This window comes from Muntiacus reevesi, chromosome 13 (assembly GCF_963930625.1).
Source record: "Muntiacus reevesi chromosome 13, mMunRee1.1, whole genome shotgun sequence".
NCBI lineage: Eukaryota > Metazoa > Chordata > Mammalia > Artiodactyla > Cervidae > Muntiacus > Muntiacus reevesi.
This window is the reverse complement of record NC_089261.1, coordinates 64,905,871-64,932,455: the sequence shown is the minus strand read 5'-3', so window position 1 is coordinate 64,932,455 and position 26,585 is coordinate 64,905,871. Positions and strand designations below refer to the sequence as shown.

Below are 26,585 nucleotides of genomic sequence, written 5' to 3'. Positions count from 1 at the left end.
AACTTGTCTTGGGGGAAAAAAATACAACACCCTGCTAATTAAGCTTAGCTTACTTTAAATTAGTCTAGTTTAGGGAATTCCCCTGTGGGCCAGTGGTTAGGACTCGTTGCTTTCACTGTTGAGGGCCTGGGTTCAATCCCTGGTCAGAGAATGAAGATCCCACAAGCCACACAGTGTGGCAAAAAAAAAAAAAAGAGAGAGAGAGAGATTAATCTCTTATCATTCCATGAATTTTGCGAACTCATTAGAAACATAATTAATTTCATGTAACTAGCTTAAACCAAAATGGGACTTTATTTTTCTTAATGTAGACTCAGCAGATTTAATTTAAATAAAGGTTGTAAATTAATTTTAACAACATGAAAATTTATTGACAGTGCTGAATAGTAAAGCAACCAAAACCATAAGCCAAAGTAATATGAATAAAAATATTGCCTAGACACAATTTTATATAAAACTTTGAAAAAGCATTTGCTTATTCAGTGACATGATCAAGTTCAAAGATAGGTCAAGCAGTTAGAAAATTACTTTTTTATAGGCTCATATATGCTGAAAGTATTGTTTTTGAATCTTAAAAAAATTATATTTACCTCTTTATTGTAAATTTACCTTTTTGATGTAAAAGTTGTATTTATCTCATGTGCTTATTTTTTGCTTTAGAAATACCATTAGGGTCAAACATGAGATAAGCAAGCACATACAGATTTTTCTTTCAACTGAAATGACAACATGTTTTTAGCTTACTATTTTAAATGTTCACTGAATAAATAAAAGATTGTTCAAATGTATGAGAAGTTGAAACTGCAGCATAATGTTCATTGTTTCCTATGAATAGCAGGATATTCTTTTCTTCACAGAAATCCAGAACTTTTCTGGGCAGATCAGTAAAACTCATCTTGAATGTATTAGACTGCAGCTTCTTACTTTTTTTTTCAAGTCAGCTTCTTGCAATCAGATGATTCAGGAAAAGAGAACCTGCTCATTGATACACTTGTTTTGAAAGGGAAAGAAAATAAGTTCACTGTGTTCCGCAGCTTCCCCAGGTGGTTTCTGATGAGACTTGAGACTTGCTGGTATCTTCTTCACTGGAGCTCCAGCAGCAGTGGAAACATTTCAAGTTTTCTTTTTTGTAACACAGTATTTTCCAGAAGCGCATTTTCCTTTTAAATCCAAAAACCTTGTCCCTTGAAGTCAAAACCATTAGAGACTGAAGAGTGTGAAATCTGCAGCCATTCTTCATCTTCAAAGCATTAATATAAAAACAAACTCTGTTCTTCTGTTGTGTTAAAAGGACCCCTTTCAGCTCACATACCCTGTTGAGATCTTTTCCTTAGCTAAGCCACTGGATTTCTTTACATAGCAGAAGATATTCTTTAAATATTCTGGAGCGAAATGACCTTCGTTTAATGAAGGTAACCATTTTGTGGTATCCAGAACATTTTTATATCATCCCAAGTATTTTTGACAACAGTACATGAATACCTTCTCTGTCAGGTCGGGTCCCCAGAGAAACAGATGGGCAGGGAGTCCCATCAGACAGTTAGCTGTTGGGGCATTCATACCATGCTCCATCGTTTGTTTGCTGGGGAAGCCTTGAGGAAGCATGGCAGGTATTCCTGTTACAGTGGATTCCAGGATGAGGTGGCTGAGGGCTGCGGAGCAGCTCTGCTCTTGTAGCAGATTCTGTGAAGGGGCATCTGAGCAGCGGCCCCCACACCCTGCGTATCCCTGTGGGCACTGGACACCATCCTGCCTTCTCCACGGTGTGGATCACTCCTTACCCTTCTTAGTCAGGCTTTTTCCTCCCACCATCCCCCACATATACCTGACTCCACTTAATGGCTTTAGAATTGAATTGTTCAGGGGAGAAGATAGTAGAAGGAAATTGAAGAGGGCAAGCCATTCAGATTTTCTTAATCTGCAACTGCCTAGAAAATAGGGAGAGGATCTAAGAATTCTGAGAGAGTGTGTACAGGAATTTGGGTTTTAAAATAATGAATTTGAGGCAGCTGTGGGATATCTGGATAAAGCTATGGAGGAGTTTGGACTCAGTGGAGGAGTTTGGCTGGAGAGAGTGGAGTTGGTTGTCATTAACTTCTATGTGATACTTAAAACCCAAGGTTGCAAAGAAATTTCAGAGAAGGGAGGAGCTGGCAGTGGAGAACAAAGGTGCTGCCTGCGAAACAATACCAAGAAAAGGATGATATCAAGGGAAACTAAGAGACATGAGAGTTGTAAAGAGAAGGGAGTCATTGTTCAGTCACGTAAAAAGCTACAAAAATGGTAAAAGACCCAGTGGGATTTGGCAGCCAGTTTGAAATTCAGTTTCAGTGTAGTAAACCCAGACTGCAGATGTAGTGGAGTTGAATAGGGATGAGGAATTAAATGTGGCCAAACAAAAGTATGTACTGTAATTTAAATAACATATAAAAAGTAGATATTGTCACGTGAACTGAGAAACAGTTATGCATCCTTTCTAGTAAAGTTGTATGTAATTGATGAGGCATGTGAATTTAAGATGCTCAGGTCAGAACCCTGAAACTTGATGAATGCGTGCTGCCTATATGATGCTGCGTGATGTGCCCTGTGTTGTTGCTTCTGTTCATCTACAGCACTGAGAATCTGTTCAGCCCACTTTGCAGTCCCTGCAAGATTTTCACTTTCAAGCTGCACATATGATTTCCCAGCCAGCTGCACTATGTGAGATGTGGAACTAGACATACTCAACAAATGATCTGTTTTTGAAGTATTAATCTTTTTAGTCACACATTTTTTACAGCATGTGCTGAAAATAGCAAAAAATTTGATAAAGGTAAAAATTATTTTTTTGACTTAGAGGATGATAATTTATAAAAAATGTTAAGATTTTAGATTTATATCCTTTCAGTTTCAAGAGTACTGTAAGTGCTTATTCAGTACAGATCAGAACTTTAAAAACTGCATTTTAAATAATTGGTACTTTTTTGTACCTGGCTTGTAGGTGTTCTTTAATGAGGAAAAATTGCTCAGCACATGGCTGGCTTTAACAAGGTTTAATAACTATTTACTCAATAAATGTGTTGAGAACCTACTAAGCCAAGCATTTTTGTAGGTCCTGAAAATACTGGAGAAAAAGGAAAGTCTTTTTTCCTTGTGTAGCTTAAATTCTGGTGGGAAGAGGCAGATAATATAGGAGTAATTAATGGATAGATAGATGGGCACTGTATATAACAGACAATATTCCAGTGCTTTCATACAGTACTATGGAGAAGAATGAAGCAGGGCAAAGGGGGAGAGGGGAATAATGTGATGCAAGGGAATGAAAAATACTAGCAAAGTAATGCTCAAAATTCTCCAAGCCAGGCTTCAACAGTATGTGAACCGTGACCTTCCAGATGTTCAGGCTGGATTTAGAAAAGGCAGAGGAACCAGAGATCAAATGGCCAACATCCGTTGGATCATCAAAAAAGCAAGAAAACATCTATTCCAGAAAACATCTATTTCTGCTTTATTGACTACATCAAAGCCTTTGACTGTGTGGATCACAATAAACTGTGGAAAAGTCTTAAAGAGTTGGGAATACCAGACCACCTGACCTGCCCCATGAGAAATCTGTATGCGGGTCAGGAAGCAACAGTTAGAACTGGACATGGAACAACAGACTGGTTCCAAATCGGGAAAGAAGTACATCCAGGCTGTATTTTGTCACCGTGCTTATTTAACGTATATGCAGAGTACATCATGCAAAATGTCAGACTGGATGAAGCACAAGCTGGAATCAAGATTGCTGGAAGAAATACCAATAACCTCAGATATGCAGATGACACAACCCTATGGCAGAAAGTGAAGAAGAGCTAAAGAGAATCTTGATAAAAGTGAAAGAGGAGAGTGAAGAAGTTGGCTTAAAACTCAACATTCAGAAAACTAAGATCATGACATCCAGTCCAATCACTTCAGGACAAATAGATGGGGAAACAGTGGAAACAGTGGTAGACTTTATTGTTTGGGGCTCCAAAATCACTGCAGATGGTGACTGCAGCCCTGAAATTAAAAGACACTTGCTCCTTGGAAAGAAAGCTGTGACCAACCTAGACAGAAAATTAAAAAGCAGAGACATTACTTTGCCAACAAAGGTCCATCTAGTCAAAGCTATGGTTTTTTTCAGTAGTCATGTATGGATGTGAGAGTTGGACTATAAAGAAAGTTGAACGCTGAAGAATTGATGCTTTTGAATTGTGGTGTTGGAGAAGACTCTTGAGAGTCCCTTGAACTGCAAGGAGATCCAACCAGTCAATCCTAAAGGAAATCAATCCTGAATATTCATTGGAAGGACTGATGCTGAAGCTGAAACTCAAATACTTTGGCCACCTGATGCGAAAAGCTGACTCATTTGAAAAGATCCAGATGCTGGGAAAGATTGAAGGCAGGAGGAGAAGGGGACGACAGAGGATGAAGTGGTTAGATGGCATTACTGATTTGATGGACCTGAGTTTGAGTAAGCTCAGGGAGTTGGTAATGGACAGGGAAGCTTGGCGTACTGCAGTCCATGGGGTTGCAGAGTCGGACACGACTTAGCAACTGAACTGAACTGAAGGAAATTATTATTTTGAGTAAGATTATTAGGAAAAGTGCATTTGTTAGAGGATGTTTGAAAAGAATCCTGAAGAAAATAATGGAAAGAACCATACAGATATGTGAGGGAGAGCATTCAGACAGAAGCTTTATCCAGTGCACAGACTCTGAGGTAGCAGCATATTTTCCTCTTTCAGAAACAGCAAGGACAGAAAGAGTGGAGCAAGGTGAAAAAGAGAATAGCAGAATATGAGCTCAGAGTGGTGGGGTGGCATATATCATACAAGGCCTAACAGGCAACATTTTTTTAAAAAATGACTTTCATTGTGAGTGAGATGGGAAGCTCTTGGTGGATTTTGAGTAGCAGAGTGATAAGTAAGTGGTATTTAGTATGTATCCCAGATACTTACTTTTAATCAGTTTGAGCATAGTGGTTAATAATAAATATTAATTTGTCATATAGAGAGTTCAGAATATGAAGCTGGAGTTTTACTAAGTGGTGTGGTCAGAGAAGAAATCTTGGTGATTAGGGAGGTTTTTTAGGATTCAGGGACAAACCGACCTTGCTTACAGAAAGTGATTCCAAGCTTTGATGATCAGTACAGTTTGGTTGATTTTCCTGCCATCTATGTCTTAAAACTTCTTAAATGACTGTAGATCAAGCATAGTGGTTTTTGGAAACGTTAGTGTTGCACAGTCCTTCGGAGGCTTTGGCAGGTTTCTTAGATCACCCAGTGTATGTCAGGTAACCAGTGTTCCTCAGTGACTGCTGCGATTTCACAGTCTTTGCCTGGGAATCTTCTTTGGAGGCTCACGGCTCTAATTCCTTCTGAAAAGGGCTCTCAGAGCTCACTTTAACAGGTATACTGTGCCGGCTTTAACTTCTTTAGGCAGCCTAATATAAGCAGTTCAAATGGTTATGAATAATCAGATGTCTTTTGTGAAACAGTGTTCATAAGAAACTTAAAAGTTCATGGGAAACTTTTTAAAGAAAACACTGAAATTAGGTCTGAAGTGCTGTTAGATTAACCAGCTGTAATGACTAAAAGTCACCTATATTTTCTAGAACTTGTGGAAAGTCACAGTATTTCTATTTTATCTCAGTAACCTAATTATTGAATTTTTTTTTAATAGCAGTTATCATAATCAGTTCAGTTCAGTCACTCAGTCTTGTCTGACTCTTTGCAACCCCATGGACTGAAAAATACCAGGCTTCCCTGTCCATCACCAACTCCCGGAGCTTACTCAAACTCATGTCCATCGAGTTGGTGATGCCATCCAACCATCTCATCCTCTGTCGTCCCCTCCTCCTCCCACCTTCAATCTTTCCCAGCATCAAGGTCTTTTCCAGTGAGTCATTTCTTTGCATCAGGTGGCCAAAGTATTTGAGTTTCAGCTTCAGCATCAGTCCTTCCAATGAATATTCAGGACTGATTTCCTTTAGGATTGACTGGGTGGATCTCCTTGCTGTCCAAGGAACTCTCAAGAGTCTTCTCCAACACCACAATTCAAAAGCATCAATTCTTCAGCACTCAACTTTCTTTATAGTCCAACTCTCACATCCATACATGACTACTGGAAAAACCGTAGCTTTGACTAGCATCTCTTCCTTTAGATGCCCTTAGTTCAGGCCTCTCTGGACTTTCATGTTGCCAAGAGAAGCCTGTGCTCTTTATTTAATAGGAGGAGAAGTGGTACCCTGCTCCCTTTTCTGTCTCCAGCCATTATTTTACACAAAATCTTAATATGGGCTATGTGCTCTTTTGATTCATATGTGAAAAATTTAGTGATGAATACCTATGTTGAGCTTTTAATTTCTTTGATCGTTTATCCTTTGTAGTTTACCAGAACCGTAGCAATAAATAAGTAATGCTGTGGCTTCTTCACAGATAAGATATCTCAGAATATTGTGTGTCTCTTGAATCACAATCGGTGTACCATCTACAGGATTTAGATACAGTAGGTAAATCCAGCCTCATTATTTGAAGATTCTTCATTTGTGAATTTGCCTACTCATTAAACTTTATCTGTAGCACCAAAATTCAGTACTTGTGGTACTTTCAGAGGAATTTGTAGATGTTTGCATGCACAGATTGGCAAATTATTTGAGTCACCTTCACGGACTTTCCCATCTAAGGTTGAACAAGGTGACATTCTGCTCTCTTGTTTCAGCTTTCATATTCTAAACAAGTGTCCATTTCATGGTCTGTTTAGTGAAATATTTTTCACTAAAAACTTGCCGTGCTGGTTTTTGGTGATTGTGCTGTTTAAAACGATCCCTAAGCTGCTTTGAGGGGCTGCCTGGTGTTGTGATGTGCCTTATGGAGAGCATACATGGTAGATAAGCTTCATTCAGGCTCGAGTTTATAGTCCTGTTGACTGACCTCAGTGTTAATGAATCTATTACATATTATTAATAAATAGCATGTCTTTAAATAGAAATACACATATGAAAAGATTATGTATTGATCAGTTGGCAAAAATGTGACTAGAGGCTTACAGGAACTTAATCCTATATTTCTGTTAGAAACCCTTGTTTGGTATTTATGGCAACTTTATAGAACACAATTACTGTGAATGATGAAATTTAATTAAGCATAGTGATTTATAGAGACTTTAGGTATAACCGTTTCATCATTCCTTCTCTCTGAAACCATTGTTTGAGATTTGTTTAAATACGTGCATAAAGAGTTGTATTGTAAAATTTAATTTTACCATAGGTTCAGGTTAAAAGTCATTGATTAACATTTCTAAACATTATCCTCTAGAAAATTAGGGGCTTCCCAGGTCACTCAGTGGTAAAGATTCCACCTGCCAATGCAGGAGACGCAAGAGATGCACTTTCAGTCCCTGGGTTGGGAAGATACCCTGGAGAAGGTAATGACAACCCACCCGAGTATTCTTGACTGGAAAATTCCCCGGACAGAGGAACCTGGCAGACTACAGTCCATGGAGTTGCAAAGAGTTGGACATGACTGAGCACACATGCTCTAGAAAATTAATATGTGCCTGAAATATATATATTGGGTGCTCAGTGAGTGTTTTAGAGTAATAATCTAGCATTGTAGTGATTCTGGTTTTGGAGAAGAGGTCAGTGTCAGTGTGAGGACTTTGGCATATTTAGCTATGTAGACTGAGGCTCATGAAGGAAAACCCAGTTGAATGTCACTTTCTGGTTCCTGCTTTGCTCTTTGCTAGCTTGAAGCTAGCAGACTTGAAAACTACTTAATCTCTTTGAACTCTTTCACTTTGTGAAGTGAGGAGCGTTTTCAATTTAAAATTTCTATGATTTTCTTTTATCAGTATTATTCTTGACCTTAAATCATTTCCAGTCTCATCATGCTAAGTTGTCAAAAAATCATGGAATTTAATGTCAAAATATATTAGCCATCAGAGTTTGTTTTATCGACCTCAAGTTCAGTCTCACTGGTTATTGGTAAAAATGTAAGTCATGTGTTTGATATATCTTGACATCATATACTGGTAAGATTCAGAAGTAAAAGAACACTCTTAAAGTTTACATAATTTTTTTTTAGGGCATAGGATTCTATTTATTGGTGTTTGTGTTATATATGACACAAGTGCCCTAAATCATACAGAAAGTTTTCTCTAAAAAAGTTTAAAATTAGAATTTTGAAAAGCAAAAATGTGCTTTTATTAATACCCAATTTATGAACATTTCCTGTATGGCAGTTTTCAAGTTTCAAATTATGGGTGCTTAAGTTTTTTTTTTTTTTTTTTTTATAAACGATTTTAACTATCTTTAAAATTTTTCCCCCTTAAAAGTATTTAATAGTTCATTCTGATTTCCTATTAATTATTGGATATTTGTTATTTATTTGGTCATTGATTTATTTAATAGATTATTATTAGAAAGAACAAATTTCCTGAAATACTGTTTTTTTTAATTAATACCAACAGAAAGTGAAATTTTTTCTCTTAATTTCTATATATTTATTACTGTTTTCCACTCTCAAAATGAGTCAAAAAATCCAATCCAATAAAATATGATGCATAAAAATTTTTATGTAAATCTATCAGTTGGATATTTTCAGCCTCTTCAGATATTCTAGAATTCTTGTAATTTGACTTTCCACTTTGTTATTACATATTTTTTTATTGACTGTGCTTTAAATCTGATTCTTCTACTTGGATTTACCATTATTGACCAGGTCTACCTATAAGAATCTGTATTACTTTGAAATCTGTTTACATGCCTCTCTGTAAATATGAGTCAGTTATTTTTACTGGCTTAACCCATTTCTTCTCTGTTCTCCTCAATAAAACACTCAAGTTATACAACGATAGTCATTTGTGTTGTTATTGTTCATAGTTGAGAAGTGTTCTTTGTTGACCAATACTGGTATATTTTAGAAATGCCAGTTATAAACTTTCTGTTTGTTGATAGGTCAGCTGCTTACCAACAGCCTCCTCGCTTCTGTACACACATTCTTTATGATTTATGATTGTTTTATGACCATTGTTCTCTCTCTCTTTTTTTTATTTTGGTAAATTTTTCTTAATATGTCATTTAACCTGTTTCAATCTTGTAAGAACATGCCTGTTGAGTTGGGTACACAAAGAGCAGCTTTTTTGGAGCTTGCATTATAGCGGGCAATGTCGCTTTCTTCATGCTGCTCTGTGCCTCAGTATCCAAGTGAAAAATGTTCTTGTTAGTGTTAGGAGGGCTGAACTTTAGACACACTTACTAAAGCAAGAATTTGATTCTAGCTTTTAAGAAAACCTGTGTATGGCAGATTTACCGTTAGAGACATAAAGGTACTGCATGCGTGCACGCATGTGTATGTGTATGTATTTTTCATTTATGTAGGTCACTGTTTTTCAATATGTTATTTTTAAGCTGACTTTCTTCCGACTGTTCCCACATTAAGAAATATGGTGAAAGAGATAAATTTAAAGTATTTATTTAATACTGTTTTGCTTTTCCATCTATCACCATGAATGTAGTATCCTTTTTTTAAATTATCCCTTTTTCTAACTTTTGAACTCTTTCTCATTATCCCATTTTAATTATTATGGATATAATTTCACTGTTTCTTCTGTATCTTGATTACATGATCAACTTTTTTTGTTTTGTGCTGGATCATTCTTGTCAGTATATAGATATTCTGCTAGTTCTCTGGATATAATTTCACTGTTTCTTCTGTATCTTGACTACATGATCAACTTTTTTTGTTTTGTGCTGGATCATTCCTGTCAGTGTATAGATATTCTGCTAGTTCTCTAGTCTTAAAGAATAAAAAATCTTCTCTCGACACCATTTTCCCTGCCAATTTCCACTCCTTTTCCTTTGTTCCCTTTTGCATCAAACTCCAACCTTGTCCACGCTCACCATCCCTATTCTCTTTTCCCAGTCTCTTAATTCTACTTTTATCAGTATCAGACTTCAACTAATAGAAACTGCTTCTATAGTAGTGACTTCCATGTTGCTGAATGCAGTGCTCAGTTCTTTGTCTTCATCCTGCTTCGTCTATCAGCCATACTTGTCATCATTTACTTTCTCCTGCTGGGTAAGCTTTCTTAACTTGGTTTCACAAGTACCACTCTTTCTTGGTTTTCCTACTTAGTCACCTTTGCTGCCTACTTCTCTTCTTTTAGGATGATGGAGTGTCTCAGGGGTCCATCTTTAAAACTCTTTCTATATTTGAACTTCTAGTGTAATTAGAATTTAAGAATCCCCCTCCCTCACTGTACCTTATTTCTTAGAAATGGTTGATTATAGAAAAGAAAATGAAATATTGCTGTTTTAAAACTTTCTTTTGAACTCTCTTGACCCCATCTTAAAGCTTGCAGTGAGACCTGTGGACCTTTGGGGGAGTGATCATCTATTGGCAAGGATTGGGAAAGTGGATAAGGCTGTTTTATTTCAAGATCATTGTAACATAAAGTAGTTACTCTTGAGACATGATAGAAAATGAATATTGTATTTCCTTCTCTTGAAATCCTTAAAGATATTTTTTAAAGGAATTTTATATGAACTTGTGTAATGTGTTGACATTATTTTTTTAAGCTCAATTATGTCCATATAGATATTTGCAAAGGATGAAATCTAAGAAGGAGCGTTATGAAAGGATTCTGTATCAGATCAAATTTTAAAGCCACTGTTGAAAGCATAAAAGTAAACATGCTTGATACATACATAAAATTTGAGAAATAAAGTAAAAATTGAGTTAAAGCACCTATCATACCACTGCCTAAATGCAGTTTATATTTTGAAATATTGTTTTCAATCTAGTCATTATGCAGTTTAAAAATCATTCTATGATTGTATAATGTCCTGCCTTTTGCCCTTAGCATCCATGTTTTCACAAATTTTTTATGAGCAGCATGTTTTGATGTATTTAGTTTAGATAATACTAAATATATCCTATCTCATGGGCTCCTTTGTCTTGAACATTTGGGTTTTGATTATTTTAATTTGCATTTAATTTTATTTTTTGTTTTTGTGGATAAAGCTGCAGTGAGTATCCTCTGCATCACTTTTTTTTTTCTGTTTTAGGAATACTTCCTTAGGATAGATTGCCAGAAGTGGAGTGACTGGGTCAGAGGGTATGAACTTAATGATTTTTTTTTTTCTTTTCTTTTCTTTGAAATAAACTTTAATTTATTTGATGTCTGGTTGATTTATATTCATTATGAAAAACAAAAATCAAAGTGATTATATTTGGTAACTCAGAAAACTATCTAAAGGCAAACTTGTGTGATGAGAAGTTTGGGAAATTCTTAAGGTTAAAAAAAAAAGGTCTTTTAATCTTGGTTTATCTTAGTATTTCCTGTACTTAACTGAGCATTGAATAGGTTTTTTGTGATACACTTTTTAACATTTTGTGGAAGTTTGGTGAAGGGTATAGTTTATGATCTACTGATCTAAAATTTAAGAATATTTTGTTGGTTAGATTGTGTTGTGTTGGTCAAAGCAAATAAACTATAAACCTTTGTTCTAAAATTATTTTTAAAAGGAGATTAAAATAAAACTATTTACTATATGATTTTTGTGTGTCTTTATAAAGTCTCATAACTTTTATAATTTAAAGTTTCTATTGGTTTCAAAAGAACATCTAATGTCTGCATTGGCATCTAATACTTTTTACAATCTGTATTAAAATTTGGAGTACAGACATATAAAAGTAGAAGATAATGTAGATTGTAAAAACCTTTCTTCTCCCTCTCATTTTTCTCTACAGAATGTGAAAACCTTTGCATCTTCTGATAGCCTAGCCAAGGTCCAAGAAGTAGCAAGCTGGCTTTTGGAAATGAATCAGGAACTGCTCTCTGTGGGCAGCAAAAGACGACGCACTGGAGGCTCTCTGAGAGGGAACCCTTCCTCAAGCCAGGCAGATGAGGAGCAGATGAACCGCGTGCTGGAGGAGGAGCCGCAGCAGCCGCTCAGACACCAAGAGGAGGAGCACGCGGTGAGGAATGGTGAAGTCGTCGGAGCAGAACCTAGGCCTGGAGACCAAAGCGATTCCCAGCAAGGACAGCTGGAAGAGAACAACAACCGGTTTATTTCTGTAGATGAGGACTCCTCCGGAAACCAGGAAGAACAAGAGGAAGACGAAGAACATGCTGGTGAACAAGATGAGGAGGATGAAGAGGAAGAGGAAATGGACCAGGAGAGTGATGATTTTGATCAGTCTGACGACAGCAGCAGGGAAGATGAACACACACACAGTAACAGTGTCACAAACTCTAATAGTATCGTGGACCTGCCTATTCACCAACTCTCCTCCCCGTTCTATACAAAGACAACAAAAGTGAGTACCTTTAGTCTGCTCTCCACCTGAGACGTTTTACATATCTGTGTTAATTTTGGCGAAACTTGGCTCACAGTGTTTGTATCATTGCAGAATTCATCTTCAGTTGTGTAGTAATAAAATGAACCAGTTTTCTTTTTTTTTTAACAGAAGATACTAGAAATCCTGGTAATGGGACAGTATTATTAAATGGAGAGAAGGCTTCTATTACTATGAAAAATCATTAATACCAAATCTCATCATCAGTTTTGTCCCTGGGACAGGCGTTAATAGGTTGTGTGCAGTTGGAGTGAAACATGATTTGTGTAGATCAAGTAGTGAAGGATCTCATTACCAAGTGCAGCTGGTCTGATGGGCTGAGTACTCACAAGCCTTACCCCGTGGCACAAGTTACTAGAAGTTACCTCAAATTAGTTTTCTTATTATGGCGATTATTAAGGTATATTCTTTGTAAACAGTGTTCTCTTTGTTATGTAAACAAGATGAAATTGCTGTTTGAGTATTAGTATTTGGTTATTGAGGAAATCTGAGTATTTTCAAAAGTTAAAATACTCTAGACACCAACATGTTTAAGATTACGAAATGTGTTTTCTGCATTATAAAACAATAAGAATGTATGGTGCTATCTTCACTACTCTTCTTTTTCTGGTTATTTTATTAAGATGAAATCATGTCGGAACCCCAGAGGAATTGGGTTTTTTCCTGACTCCATGTTAGCGGAGCTCTCCATTTGCTTCTCCACACAGTTTGAATACTAACCATAGGGTAACCACACCATTTTGGTTGGCATCTGACTGTGAAAAATAGGAGATAATATGAAGATACAGTTAGATTCCCAACTTTTCTGTCAAGTTTCTGCCACTGTTTCCCTTGCTTATAGTTTTCCTTTCCCTGTTCCTTTCCTGGGAGATAGCTCTGTTGTATCTGCCTCCTTATCCCACTTGGTTGGTGATAGCTCATGAAATTAGTCATAGACATGTTTTAAAAGGTAGACATTTAGACTCCTGTCTAAACTGAAGGAATCCTATCAATTCAGGGACTTAATAACTAATCTGGTGCTGAGGAAAACAATTCCATTTTATACAGTCCTTGGAGGCTGTGCCAGAGTTAGAGACTGGATACACTCTTACTGTCCACAACTCTCACTGCTTCCCAGAGTTATCCTTGCTGGATAGGCAGGGAGCTGCTGTCTGAGGGAGAAGGGGCAAGTGTTTGGGAAGCTGCAGTAAATATGCAATTGCCAGTGCCAGTTCTTTGCCGTGGCATATGGGCTTATTTCCTCAAAACATTCCTGGGTATATCACTTAAAATTGCAGGCAGGGACTGTGGAGAGAAAGCAGCATTTCTCTCACTTCCCAGTCTTTCTGTTATATTTCCCTTCCCCCATCAAATTATAGTCAGAATGAAATGATACAGTGCTGGGGCTTTGCTTCAAAATAATACCAAAGGGAAGAAAAAGGAGGAGGGTATAGATTGGCCATGAGTGGCTAATTGTTGAAGCTTTTACAGGGACATGGAGTTTGTGGCTATTCTACGTAGTTTACAAAGTATGTATAAAGTTTTCTGTAATAAAAATTAAGTTGTAAAGACTGAATACACATACACCCAAAGTTGAAAATAGAAGTTTTCTTTATGTATCTTGGTCTTATTGACTAGCTCCTTCGTCAACAAAGTGCTGACTTCTCTTCTGCATTGAATTTTATTTTCTTCTATATTTTGGTGCTATTGAATTTACAGGAAATTCAATAAGACATCATGTGCATTTTGCTAGAGTTAGAATTTATCTTAATCAATATTTTAGGCAGTGTTGCTATCTAATGGTCTATATAAAGAGGAGAGAAAGTAAGAATTATTGTACTCAGAATGAATGAGGTATGTAGCATAACTTCTATCCTGCTTTTCCCCTCAGGCTTCTTCGCTTATATATCTTTATGTTTGCATGCTTTCTGGTCCTTTATTATTTAAAAATTAGATAAAAATAATGAATATCCATATAGAATAGACTGTGAGTTAAGCACATCTTTGGAAAGGAGCATTTTAACTCAAATAATATCATACTTATTTTACAGATGTTAAAAATAAATATTGACTGAAGTAGTTTATCCTCATGCTCTTAGTTGCTTACTTTTAAATTTTATTTTGCCCATAAACAATATGCAAACAGATTTAACATCATTCTCTTTAACCTGACTTGACCAGCAATGAAATAGCTTAGACACTTAAATGCTATAGACATTGCTATATCATTTTTGCTTCGCCTTGTGAATTTTAAGCTCTTTCTAAAATATGTTTATCCCTAATTTCCCTAGCTTGTCTGCAGGTTTACATTTTATTTAGTAGGTTTGATCTAAGAAGGAACTGGCTTCAGCTGGTGGTTTTCATCCCTCTTACTACCCCTGTCTCAAGGTGTTGGCGTGGGGCTTTGGCTTGAACACTACTAGCGCAGCCCCACCTCGCTGGTAAGGCTCAGATCTTTCAGAGTGCAGTTTGCTCGGTTCATGTCCTCATCTCTGGATCTCTCTTCCTCAAGGTTACTGTCTTAAAAGAGGGAGTTTATGTATATCACCTTCTGAGGATTCAGTTGGAAGAAGAGGGGTTTAGTGTTTAATTGCATTATCTTATTTAAGAAAAAAGTTTAATCACAGCTAAGCCTTTCTCAACAATGCAAAGCTATCACTGAGTTCTGCTGCATTTTAAATATAAAACTAGAAAGGCAGCTAGACGAAACATACCATTGTCCTAAAGGAGAAGTCATCATAATGTTCAGTAGGAAAACTTGTAGCACACAGATTTGATGGGTGCTTTATCTTTCCCTTCCCTTCAAGATAAAACTGTAAACAGAACTTTAGATATGTCTTATACAGATAGTACTGAACTCGAGTCTGTTTCCACTTGTGACTCTTGAGCTGTGAGTACACATGATCGTGTTGCACACACAGGGCCACAGGAGTGACAGCGGTAGGTCAGCTGGGCGTGTGTCTCTGTCTGTGTCACACGCTTTCCATAGGCCGTTCACTTGTAGGTCATTTGCCTTCATAAACATGGCAAGAAAAACACAAAACTATTTGATGGCCAAGACAGAGGTGCCCTTCTACAAAGTGGGACGTCACTCTGAGATTAGCTTGCTTCCCGTTTTGTTTGTGCTTGAAACACTTCTTCAAGATCGTTCCCAACAGCACTTTTTTTCCCCAACATTTTAAAAGTATCACCTAGTACTATGTTGCCTCAAAAGAAAATATTAGTCACCCATGTGTATAAATCCTTTAAATATAGTAAATAGGGGAAAACTCATTATTTCAAAACTATTTTTTGAGCAGCTCTTAATTACTGATTATTATAAACATGACACTTTAAACTATTGATCATTATAAACACAAGACACTTTTACAGATATTACCCTAAGCCACAGTTTCTTTTAAATCATCTTAAACCATGACTTCAGAGAAGAGTAGAGATATAATAGTTATTGTAAAAATTCCGTTCTAGATACCCAGCGTGTCTTTCAAATGTTTTTTTTTGTGTGTGGGCGGGCAGTTTCTTAAACATAAGCTTTGGACCACTAGACTTACTTTTTGTCATACCTGAACATGCTATTTATATACAAATATGATATTAATGAGGAAAGCCATTTTTGGTGCTTCATTGCATTGATCTTTTGAACCATAATAGAAACTGTCAAAACTCCGAGGGCAATCTTTTTTCTGCCTAGTCACCAAAGATTTGTTCTAATGGGACCCTATATCCATAATATAAGTTAGAAATTCCAGACTTTCATAATGTTAAAAGTCAAGGGTAGTAGCAGTCAACAATTGGTGTTTATTATGTCCATATTGTATGCAAGTTCCTATGACGGTTAAGTAAGCCAAGCTGGCAGAGAGGCCAGCACCCCAAAATTTTACTGTGTAAGTGGTGAGAGATTTTAAGTCAGATCTGCCTAGTTAAAAAAACACCTTTTCTTTCCATGTGCTGTGCTGACCCCTATGGTAGAATTTGACAAACGTTACTAAACAAGATTTTCAGAATACAAGTCTGTTTAGGTTGTAGACTCTGGATTGTGGTGGCTTTCTAATCCCATATCACATTTTAAGTCAACAGAGCTGTCCTTTAGAAAGTACAGATTGCTGAGTTAGGTGCTCTCCTTTGTGATATTTAATGAGCATTGAACTGACAAGGACTCAGGCTAAGGTTGTAACAGGAAGACGTGACGGTTTGAGGCTAATAACATACCAGTCTCTCTGGAGCCCATCAGGTGTGCTTTTTAAACAGGGGTTGTGTGCTATTTCTGTAAATTTTGTTAGTCTGCTTGCAAATTCTAAATTCAACTTGCTTCCCCAGGTAGGAATGCCCAACTCTTCCCTGGGTCAACAGTCTTAACCATATTTTTAAATAACAGAACTCATTTTCTGAAGAGAGGCCTAGCCCATACAAAACACTCCTTTCCCATATTTGATGTAGAGTATCAAGTCATTTTCTACTAAAATGAAAAGCAAATAAGATTACCATAAGACCAGGTCTTGTATCCTCCTGATCTTTCGAGCAGAGAACCATGTTTGAGCACTCATTTGTGCTTCTTCCGTGTCTATCATGGTGCCTTCTGTTTGTTCTCACGGAACTTCCTTCCTTGCCTCTTATCTGTCTTTTCCCCATCCTGACTGTTAGATTTCTCCTGGTAGCTAAACAACTGTGTGTGTCTGTGTTCCCCCCTCCACGTGGCGTGTGGGATCTTAGTTCCCCAACCAGGGATCAAACCTGAGTCATGCCCTGCAGTGGAAGCCCAGAGTCTTAACCACTGGACCACCAGGGAAGTCCCTAAGCAGATTATTTTTCAGTCCTTTTCCCCTCAAATAGGACATAAATGTTTTGAATATATATATACATATATATATCTACACCTATCTATCTATCTATATTCAAAGAAGCAGTATGTCTAGTGTCTAGGGGCCTCAGGCATTTTCTTGTCTCTAGGTGCTAAACAATAGAGGAGCTAGGCACAAGGATCGCTAGCCAGTCAGGGAGTCAGAAGTACAGATTTGTTTTTAGTCCAGCATCTTCCAACTACTCCCTTGAACCAGAGTAAGTGGCAAACTTTGTAGGTCAATGTTCCTAACATCTGAAATCTAATAGGGCTCTGAATTCTCCTGTATTTAGGTAGAGTTCTAGAAAACAATGACCACATCAGAAAGCCCCTGACCTTGTCTTTATGTAAAACAAAGAGCCGAATTTCAAATTCTGTTAGTTGGAGAGAGGTCCAGAGGACAGTTATATTGAATAATATATACTGGGAAACAGCCCAACAAATAGCCATGCCTCCTCCATTTGTGGAGGATGGCAGACTGGAAAACATTGACTCAGCCTGGTTTAATCCATTTTTGAATATGTGGAGAGGGTGGTGGACGCGGACAGAGGGGACACACTGGAGGAGACGAGTTTCCCCTACCATAGTAGAGTGAAAAGAGCTTTTCAGACTTGAGCTTGAATTCTGGTTTTGCTACTCATTATATGGCCATAAATATGCAGTCTCATTGACCTGTTTTTTCCTTACCTGTAAAACAAGACTGTAACACCTACTTCACATGTTTTTTGTAAGGATTGAGGGAAGTGATTTACGCAAAGCAAGTAGTGTAGTGCCTGGAACACGCAGGTCATGTACAACCTCATTTTGTCTGTCTGTCTGTTATCCCTCATCCCTGATCTCTCGGAATATACTTCGTTCTGCCACGCAAGATACTGATCTGCGTGCTTTTTATGACCTTTAGTATTCAGTTATCATATCACCCTCTAGTGGAAAAAGTTATTAATAGAGAAACAGATAAATGCTTTCAAAAGGATATGCAGAAAGAGTGGGAGCATACTATAATAAACTGGGCCCATCTCTAATAAAAATAGAACCCATTTCCAAGTGGATGCTTTTCAAAGCTCTTCCTAATTGATAAGTATGTATCATTTCCTTCTGTTAGAATTTGTCAGTTTCTCTAAATTTTCTTCTTCTCAAACATCTGTATACTTAAATGCTTTGTGAATTTTACAACTAGATGCCAAAATGAACTTTAGTTTATGGCCAATTTCTGACTAATTCCTGCTAGTGCAGTTTAAAAAATACTTATTAACATTATTTTAAACTGTAATAGCTCTAAATCCTGGTTATATTTAAATCTGTATCCTATTTGCTGAAACTAATTAATTAATTATTGATTTTAATTGTAGACCAAAATAAATCTCCCCCAGAGTGGAGAATTTTAAAAACTTTTCATAGTGTTCCATTGATTTGTACTTTATGCAAATAATAAACTTCTCTGAGGTATGCACAAATACCACAGATAGTTATACTCCTGAGGCAGATTATTTTATATCTATTTAATTAAAATGAATGATCTTTATTAATGTTGTTTTTGTTGGTGATAGGGAAGATGGCATGAAGAGGTTAAGGGGATTCTGCTTTTACTTTGGTAGGCAACTCCAGAATTATGTCTCAAGGGCCCCTTATTCACCCAAGCCTCAGTGCTGCCTTTCTAGCTGTCTGTTGGACACTGTCACCTGAGTGGGCCACTGAAAACTGAAACTACTGTTTCTTTCTTTCTACCAACTTCTTATTTTCCTCTTCAGATTTTCTAGTCTCTTAATATCTCAGCCTTCAATTCATTTGGTGAAAAAATTGTTTGACTTTTTCTTATTATCTATTTCAGTGGATCTGTGAAGAGTTTAAGACATTTGAACACTTGATCTTCCTTTTTCTTACCCCTAGGCATTTGTAGGATAAAAATTGAAGAATCAGGTTTAAAAATCTTAAAAGCATCTTTACTTAATGTTTCTGTTTGCACCAAGCTATAATGCCATGTCCTTGACAAGTGTTTTTGGCCATATGAATGATTGGATGAATTTTTAAAAAATAATTTTATTTTTGGCTGTGCTGGTCTTCATGATGCATGGATTTTCCTCTAGTTGCAGCAAACGGGGGCTTCTTTTCATTGTGGTGCATGGGCTTTTTATTGTGGTGGCTTCTCTGTTGCAGAGCATGGGCTCTAAGGCATGCGGGCTTCAGTAGCTGCAGCTCCCAGGCTCGGGAGCACAGGCTCAACAGTTGTGGCACATGGACTTAGTTAGTTGCTCTGTGGCATTTGGGATCTTCCCGGATCAGGGATAGAACCCATGTCTTCTGCACTGGCAGGCTGACTCTTACCCCTGAGCCACCAGGAAGTCCTGACTGGGTGAATTTTCAAAAATCAGTTTTTAGTTCTGTATGGATCCGTAACCCCAGTCTAAGCATCTGGTTCTCCTTTTTCCGCTGATGGAGCCAAATCCATAGTTGAACATTTGAAGATTTTTCACAATCTTACCAATTTTTTTCTACTTGATTTCATCTCCATTTCCCCCCTTGCCTTTACTTAGCTTCAGCCAGATCTTTCAGAATCCAGGCTGAATTCCATCTCTATCTTTACACCTTCCTAGAACTAGAAAATTCAATTCCTTGAACCCATTATTCACTCTCTACGTTATGCAGTTCATTTGGTGTTATCTTGTGACTTTTGGGTAAGTGTTGTCTTGAGTTGACACTTATTTCTTTTATTTTTTGAGCAGTAGAAATTTGATGTATTTGTCTCTAGTGCTGATTCATGTTGAACATTGAAGTTTCATAAATTGTAATTTGAGCAGTTCTCATTTCACCTCTTAAGATGTACCCAAATTAGACTATAAATTATAAATAAGCATGCCATTTAAATTTAGCTTAAAGCTCAGATATTCAATATGAAGATAGTTACATTGAGGAATATTATAATTTTCAATTACGTTTAGCAGTTGCTAATATTGCAATTAGCAATTGATTCCCCTGTGAATTTAAGACCCATGTTGCAAAAATGCAGAAATCAATTGAAAGTAACTCATACAGTCATTAAAAATCTTGTTTTTAAAGGAAATTAAATAACAGGAAACATTATAAATATATTTACTAAAAATATAGATCTCAAAACTATGTATATAATACGATTCTAACTATGAAACAAACATATAATAATCTATATATGCATGGGAAAAGGTCAGAAAGAATTAAATCAAATGTTATAAATTATCTCTGAATGTGGTTGAATTATTTTTATTTTTTCTTATATACTTTTCAGAATTTCCCAAGCTTATTACAACAGACATATATTACTATTATTTATTACTTATAAAACTGTATCTACTAGAAACCAGTTGTTATTCTACTTAGTTTTTTTGTATAGCTTCCATAATGTATAATGCTCCAATGGAAGACTGGATAGAAAGACATCTCCCACAACATTATGTAGGACATTATGTAGTCGCTTCATGAAAATGCAGCTGAATATAGTGGGGAAAAAAACTAAAACTGCCACTAGTTTCAAATGACATGTTATGTAGAAAACCCTTGAGACTCTACTAAAAAAACTTTTGGAATAAACGAATTCAGTAACATTTCAGAATAGAGGATCACTGCACAAAATCTCTTGCATTTTTATATGCCAATACTGAAATATCAGATAAGTGAGGAAAACAATCTTTTTTTTCAGTTGTATCAAAAAGAATAAAATACCTAGAAATTAACCAAGGAAGTGAAAGACCTGAATACTGAAAAGTACAAAACATTAATGAAAGAAATTGAACACAAATACAAAGGTACTCTGTGCTAATGAGTTGGAAGAATATTGTTAAAGTGTCTGAACTATTGGAAGCAATCTACTAATTCAGTGCAATTCCTAACAAAATTCCAGTGGCATTTTTCACAGAAATAGAACAATCCTAAAATTTATATAGAACCACAAGAGACACTGAATAATCAATTCAATCTTAAGAAGGAAGAACAAAGGTGGAAATGTCACATACCCTGATTTCAAACTCATTCTTCACATCCCTAGGACTCAGGTGCTATTCTGGCTGTTCTCTAAGGTCATCTTACCACATTATTAGAGGAGGAGTAGTTCCAATGATGGTATCTTTGTTTTTAAGACATTTGTTTAATATATGGTTTCTTCAGAGAGTTACTTAGAGTACCCCTTGACAGCACTTTTGGTTCTCCCTGAAACATGAATATCTTCTTTCATTTAAGATGAAGCAATTTCAGAGGCTGTCTTTTAAAATATAATGCTAAACTGCTTTACCAGGAAGGTCACTGGTGCTTTCCCTCCCCTCTCCTATTCCCAGTGCCTCATTTCTTCAAACTGATTAAATGCAGTCTTAATCTCCTGTAAGTCAACTTTTTTTTACTTTTACGCTTGTCCTAAATCTCAATCCCGTCTTTGACGTGTCTTCTGGGGAATACAGTTTTCATGTGTTTCATTGCCTTGGTTGCTGTAATGAATGTCTGCCATCCACAAATTATTATAAGAGAAAACCAAGTTGGGTGAATTATAGAAGTAGAATACAGAGAAAAGAAAATGTTATTAAAGAATTTGGATTAGTTGTGTTCTAAATACCTACCTAATTTGTAGTCATGACACTATTATTTTGTTTCTTCTTTGAAAATTTCCTTAAATTTAATACTGTTTAGTTTTAATTGAGAAACGTCTCTTCTCTGTTTAGGATTGGAATTTTTTGGGGGGAAAGGGACTATTTTTATGTCTGTTTTATGGAAAATCTTTAAAAGCATTTCACAATTCTTTCAGAATCTTTTGGATACTCTAAACATAAATGATAGTTCCAAAGAAAGCATGTAGGAATAAAACCATAGAAAATAAAATCTATTTGGATTTTTGTAGAAGTCATACATGTTTAGCATACTTAGTAAATCAGAGAAAGTATTATTTTTTACTATGAAATGTCATATATAAGAGTTAAGAATTCATCTGTTTCTTCACTGAACACTAGAGGGCCATATGGTACCTTATTACTGCTTTTAATGTATTTAAATATATTTAGTAGGTGCTTTTTATCTTACACTTTGTGTTCTAGTACATTATTTCTTGCTCAGAATTAGAAACTAATATCTGGAGTAGTTATGTACAGTGTCATATAATATGTGAGATACCTAGTCTTCCCTTTTTTTCTTTAACCAGAAGCTATCATATATTCATTTTGCTATTTTAAAACAACATTGATAACAAAAAGTGAACAAAGAGTGAGCCTTGGGATGACAATACATATGTGCCCAAACTTACTGTGCTTTGGGAATATGTGTATGTTTCTTGAAAGCTCTCAAATATCTGCAGTTAAGTGCATTAAAAACAAAAGTCCTATCACCGTTGCGCGGGGCATCCTCAGTGTAGATGTGAGAAAAGAATGATCCCTCTGAAAGACTATCCTTCTTGTTCAGATTTCCTCTTTTGTTATCATAGAAGGTAATATTCTTTCACATAACCTATTCATCCTGAACTAAAGAATATTTGAGCAGATGATTCTTCCTCAATTTCTTTTAGTCACTTGGGGTGAAGAAATAAGAAATATGGTCTGCAGTTCCTAGACAGGTGGTATGAATGAATGAAGAAAGTCATGACTGAGTCTGTAAGATTGTTCATGTTCTTATGAATTGCAGGACACGTGCCTTCCCTAAAAGATACTAACATTCAGTTAGCAAAGAAAAGCATTGTGCAGGCTCCAAAAATCACTGACTTTGAGTGACATTTGACCTCTGAATTGCTATTATCTTTGATAGCATTTAAAAAGGAAATTCAGTATCTTAAATATAAAGTATAGACTTGGTTAACTTTTTATTTCTCCCTCAAACATACTTTAGAGAACACTTGTCACTATTCTTTGGCATTGCCTTTCTTAGGGATTAGAATGAAAACTGACCTTTTCCAGTCCTGTGGCCACTGCTTAGTTTTCCAAATTTGCTGGTATATTGAGTGCTGCACTTTCACAGCATCATATTTAAGGATTTGAAATAGCTCAGTTGGGATTCCATCTCCTCCAGTAGCTTTGTCCGTAGTGATACTTCCTAAGGCCCACTTGACTTCACATTCCAGGAGGTCTGGCTCTAGGTGAGTGATCACATCATCCTATTATCTCAGTCCTGAAGATCTTTTTTGTATAGTTCTTTTGTGTATTCTTGTCACTTCTTGTTAATATCTTCTACTTCTGTTAGGTCTATACCATTTCTGTCCTTTACTGAACCCATCTTTGCATGAAATGTTCCCTTGGTATCTCTAATTTTCTTGAAGAGATCTCTAGTCTTTCCCATTCTGTTGTTTTCCTCTATTTCTTTGCACTGATCACTGAGGAAGGCTTTCTCATCTCTCCTTGCTATTCTTTGGAACTTTGCATTCAAATGGGTATATCTTTCCTTTGCCCCTTTGCTTTTCGCTTCCTGTCTTTTCACAGCTATTTGTAAGGCCTCCTCAGACAGCCATTTTGCTTTTTTGCACTTCTTTTTCTTGGAGATAGTCTTGCTCCCTGTCTCCTGTACAATATCACAAATCTCCATCCATAGTTCATCAGGCACTCTATCAGATCTAGTCCCTTAAATCTATTTCTCATTTCCATTGTATAATCATAAGGGGTTTGATTTAGGTCATACCTGAATGGTCTAGTGATTTTCCCTACTTTCTTCAGTTTAACTCTGAATTTGGCAATAAGCAGTTCATGATGTGAACCACAGTCAGTTCCTGATCTTGTTTTTGCTGACTGTATAGAGCTTTTCCATCTTTGGCTGCCAAGAATATAATCAATCTGATTTCGGTGTTGACCATCTGGTGATGTCCACATGTAGAGTCTTCTCTTGTGTTGTTGGAAGAGGGTGTTTGCTATGACCAAAGTCATAGCAATGTAATGCTCGAAATTCTCCAAGCCAGGCTTTAACAATACATGAACCGCGAACTTCCAAATGTTCAAGCTGATTTTAGAAAAGACAGAGGAACCAGAGATGAAATTGACAACATCCGCTGGATCATCGAAAAATGAAGAGAGTTCCAGGAAACATCTATATCTGCTCTATTGACTTTGCCAAAACCGTTGACTGTGTGGATCACAATAAACTGTGGAAAATCCTGAAAGAGATGGGAATACCAGACCACCAGACCTGCCTCTTGAGAAATCTGTATGCAGGTCAAGAAACAACAGTTAGAGCTGGACATGGAACAACAGACTGGATCCAAATAGGAAAAGGAGTACGTCAAGGTTGTATATTGTCACCGTGCTTATTTTACTTACATGCAGAGTACATCATGAGAAATGCTGGGCTGGATGAAGCACAAGCTGGAATCAAGATTGCTGAGAGAAATATCAATAACCTCAGATATGCAGATGACACCACCCTTATGACAGAAAGTAAAGAAGAACTAAAGAGCCTCTTGTTGAAAGTGAAAGAGGAGAGTGAAAAGTTGGTTTAAAACTCAACATTCAGAAAACTAAGATCACGGCATCTGGTCCCATCACTTCATGGCAAGTAGATGAGGAAACAGTGGAAACAGTGGCAGACTTTATTTTTTGAACTCCAAAGTCACTGCAGATGGTAACTGCAGCCGTGAAATATAAAGATGCTTACTCATTGGAAGGAAAGTTATGACAAACCTAGACTGCATATTAAAAAGCAGAGACATTACTTTGCCAACAAAGGTCCATCTAGTCAAGGCTATGGTGTTTCCAGTGGTCATGTATGGATGTGAGAGTTGGAATATAAAGAAAGCTGAGCGCGAAAGAATTGATGCTTTTGAACTGTGCTGTTGGAGAAGATCCTTGAGAGTCTCTTGGACTGCAAGGAAATCCAATCAGTCCATCCTAAAGGAAATCAGTCCTGAATGTTCATTGAAAGGGCTGATGCTGAAGCTGAGACTCCAACACTTTGGCCACCTGATATGAAGAACTGACTCATTTGAAAAGACCCCGATGCTGGGCAAGATTGAAGGCAGGAGGAGAGGGGACGACAGAGGATGAAATGGTTGGATGGCATCACCAACTCAATGGACATAAGTTTGAGTCACCTCTGGGAGTTGGTGATGGACAAGGAGGCCTGGTGTGCTGCAATCCATGGGGTCGCAAAGAGTCGGACACGACTGAGCGGCTGAACTGAACTGTCACTATTTCTATATTATATTTTGGAACAAAAAATAAGGACATTTTCTCTTCTGCCAATATTGATACTTCCCTTTTTGTAATGGAAGATTAGAGTGAACTCAGGGGAAATACAGTGTTACCTCCTCATAGCTAAGTTGGTAAAAAATCCGCCTGCATTGCAGGAGGCCCCGGTTCGATTCCTGGGTCGGGAAGACCTGCTGGAGAAGGGATAGGCTACTCACTCCAGTATTCTCGGGCTTCCCTTGTGGCTCAGCTGGTAAGGAATCCGCCTGCAATGCGGGAGATCTGGGTTCGATCCCTGTTTGGGAATATTCCCTGGAGAAGGGAAAGGCTACCCACTCCCAATATTCTGGTCTGGAGAATCTGGGGACTATATAGTCCATGGGGTCGCAAAGAGTCAGACACGACTGATTGACTTACACACACACACCCCTAGAGGAGCGTCTGAACATGTGACAGAAGGAGCAACCATACAGTTCAAGTCTTCAAAGAACCATTGTTTTAGTTTCTCTTCCTTATATTTGTTAATTTTAATGTCAAGTTATTTCCTCAAATTAGTTACTATAAATAAGTGATAAAACTTTGATCTTTAGTTCTAAATTATATTGAGGAGTTAGTCCTCTTGAATCCTCATGAACTTCTCAACTTAGTCACTGCTCTGATAGACAGTGTTCTCTGATAAAGTTATATTTTGTGTAATGTTTGCTGTTTTTTGGATTATTACCAGCTTTTGAAAATCACACTTATTGCTGTGTTTTAACAGGCTGACACTAGCCTTAGTGATTAAACACCAAGCTAGAATTCTGATCCTTTTCTCTGATTATGATATTAACTACATTTACCAAGTAAATTATGCTAATATTTTGGTGACTGTTAATTGGCCAATAGTGTTAAGAAAAAAAAGAGAGATCAGTGTCTGGATATAGTGGGAAACGATCTCCTTCCTAGAGAATGAGAGATATTAGATTCTATTGATGGAATGAAGACATTAAAATACTGCCTGTTTAACATGTATCTGGAGAAAACAATAGTTTATAGTTAAAATTTGGTTCAATTTAGCAATATTATTGAGCACCCAAAGAATTGCCATTTTTCTTCTAAGATGCACCACAATTTAACACTAACTTTTAAGGGAGTAGGGAGAGGAAGGCATGGGAGCATATTGCTGTGGCAGATGCTTGCATCTGCTATAAGGGCATTATGTTTCAAAAAGGGTGGTGGGGGTGGGACAAGTCCAAGGTTGAGGGTGTAAAGGTAAGATCACTCTGATTTTCTAAAAAGTCAGAAGGTTTGGGA

General features: G+C 36.9%; 1 protein-coding gene across 4 annotated transcripts in view; it reads left to right on the top strand.

Annotated features, from left to right (window-relative positions):
- The window catches only part of FBXW7 (F-box and WD repeat domain containing 7), a 216,192-nt gene that overhangs the window by 114,456 nt on the left and 75,151 nt on the right, over nt 1-26,585 (top strand). For 3 of the 4 annotated variants that reach the window (XM_065903946.1, XM_065903945.1, XM_065903948.1), the window contains 2 exons: nt 11,072-11,121; nt 11,757-12,326. In XM_065903946.1, coding sequence (XP_065760018.1) covers nt 11,826-12,326 — 501 coding nt within the window. In that variant the 5' untranslated portion in view covers nt 11,072-11,121; nt 11,757-11,825. The remainder of the gene's footprint in view (nt 1-11,071; nt 11,122-11,756; nt 12,327-26,585) is intronic. The other variant, XM_065903947.1, reaches the window with a different exon arrangement.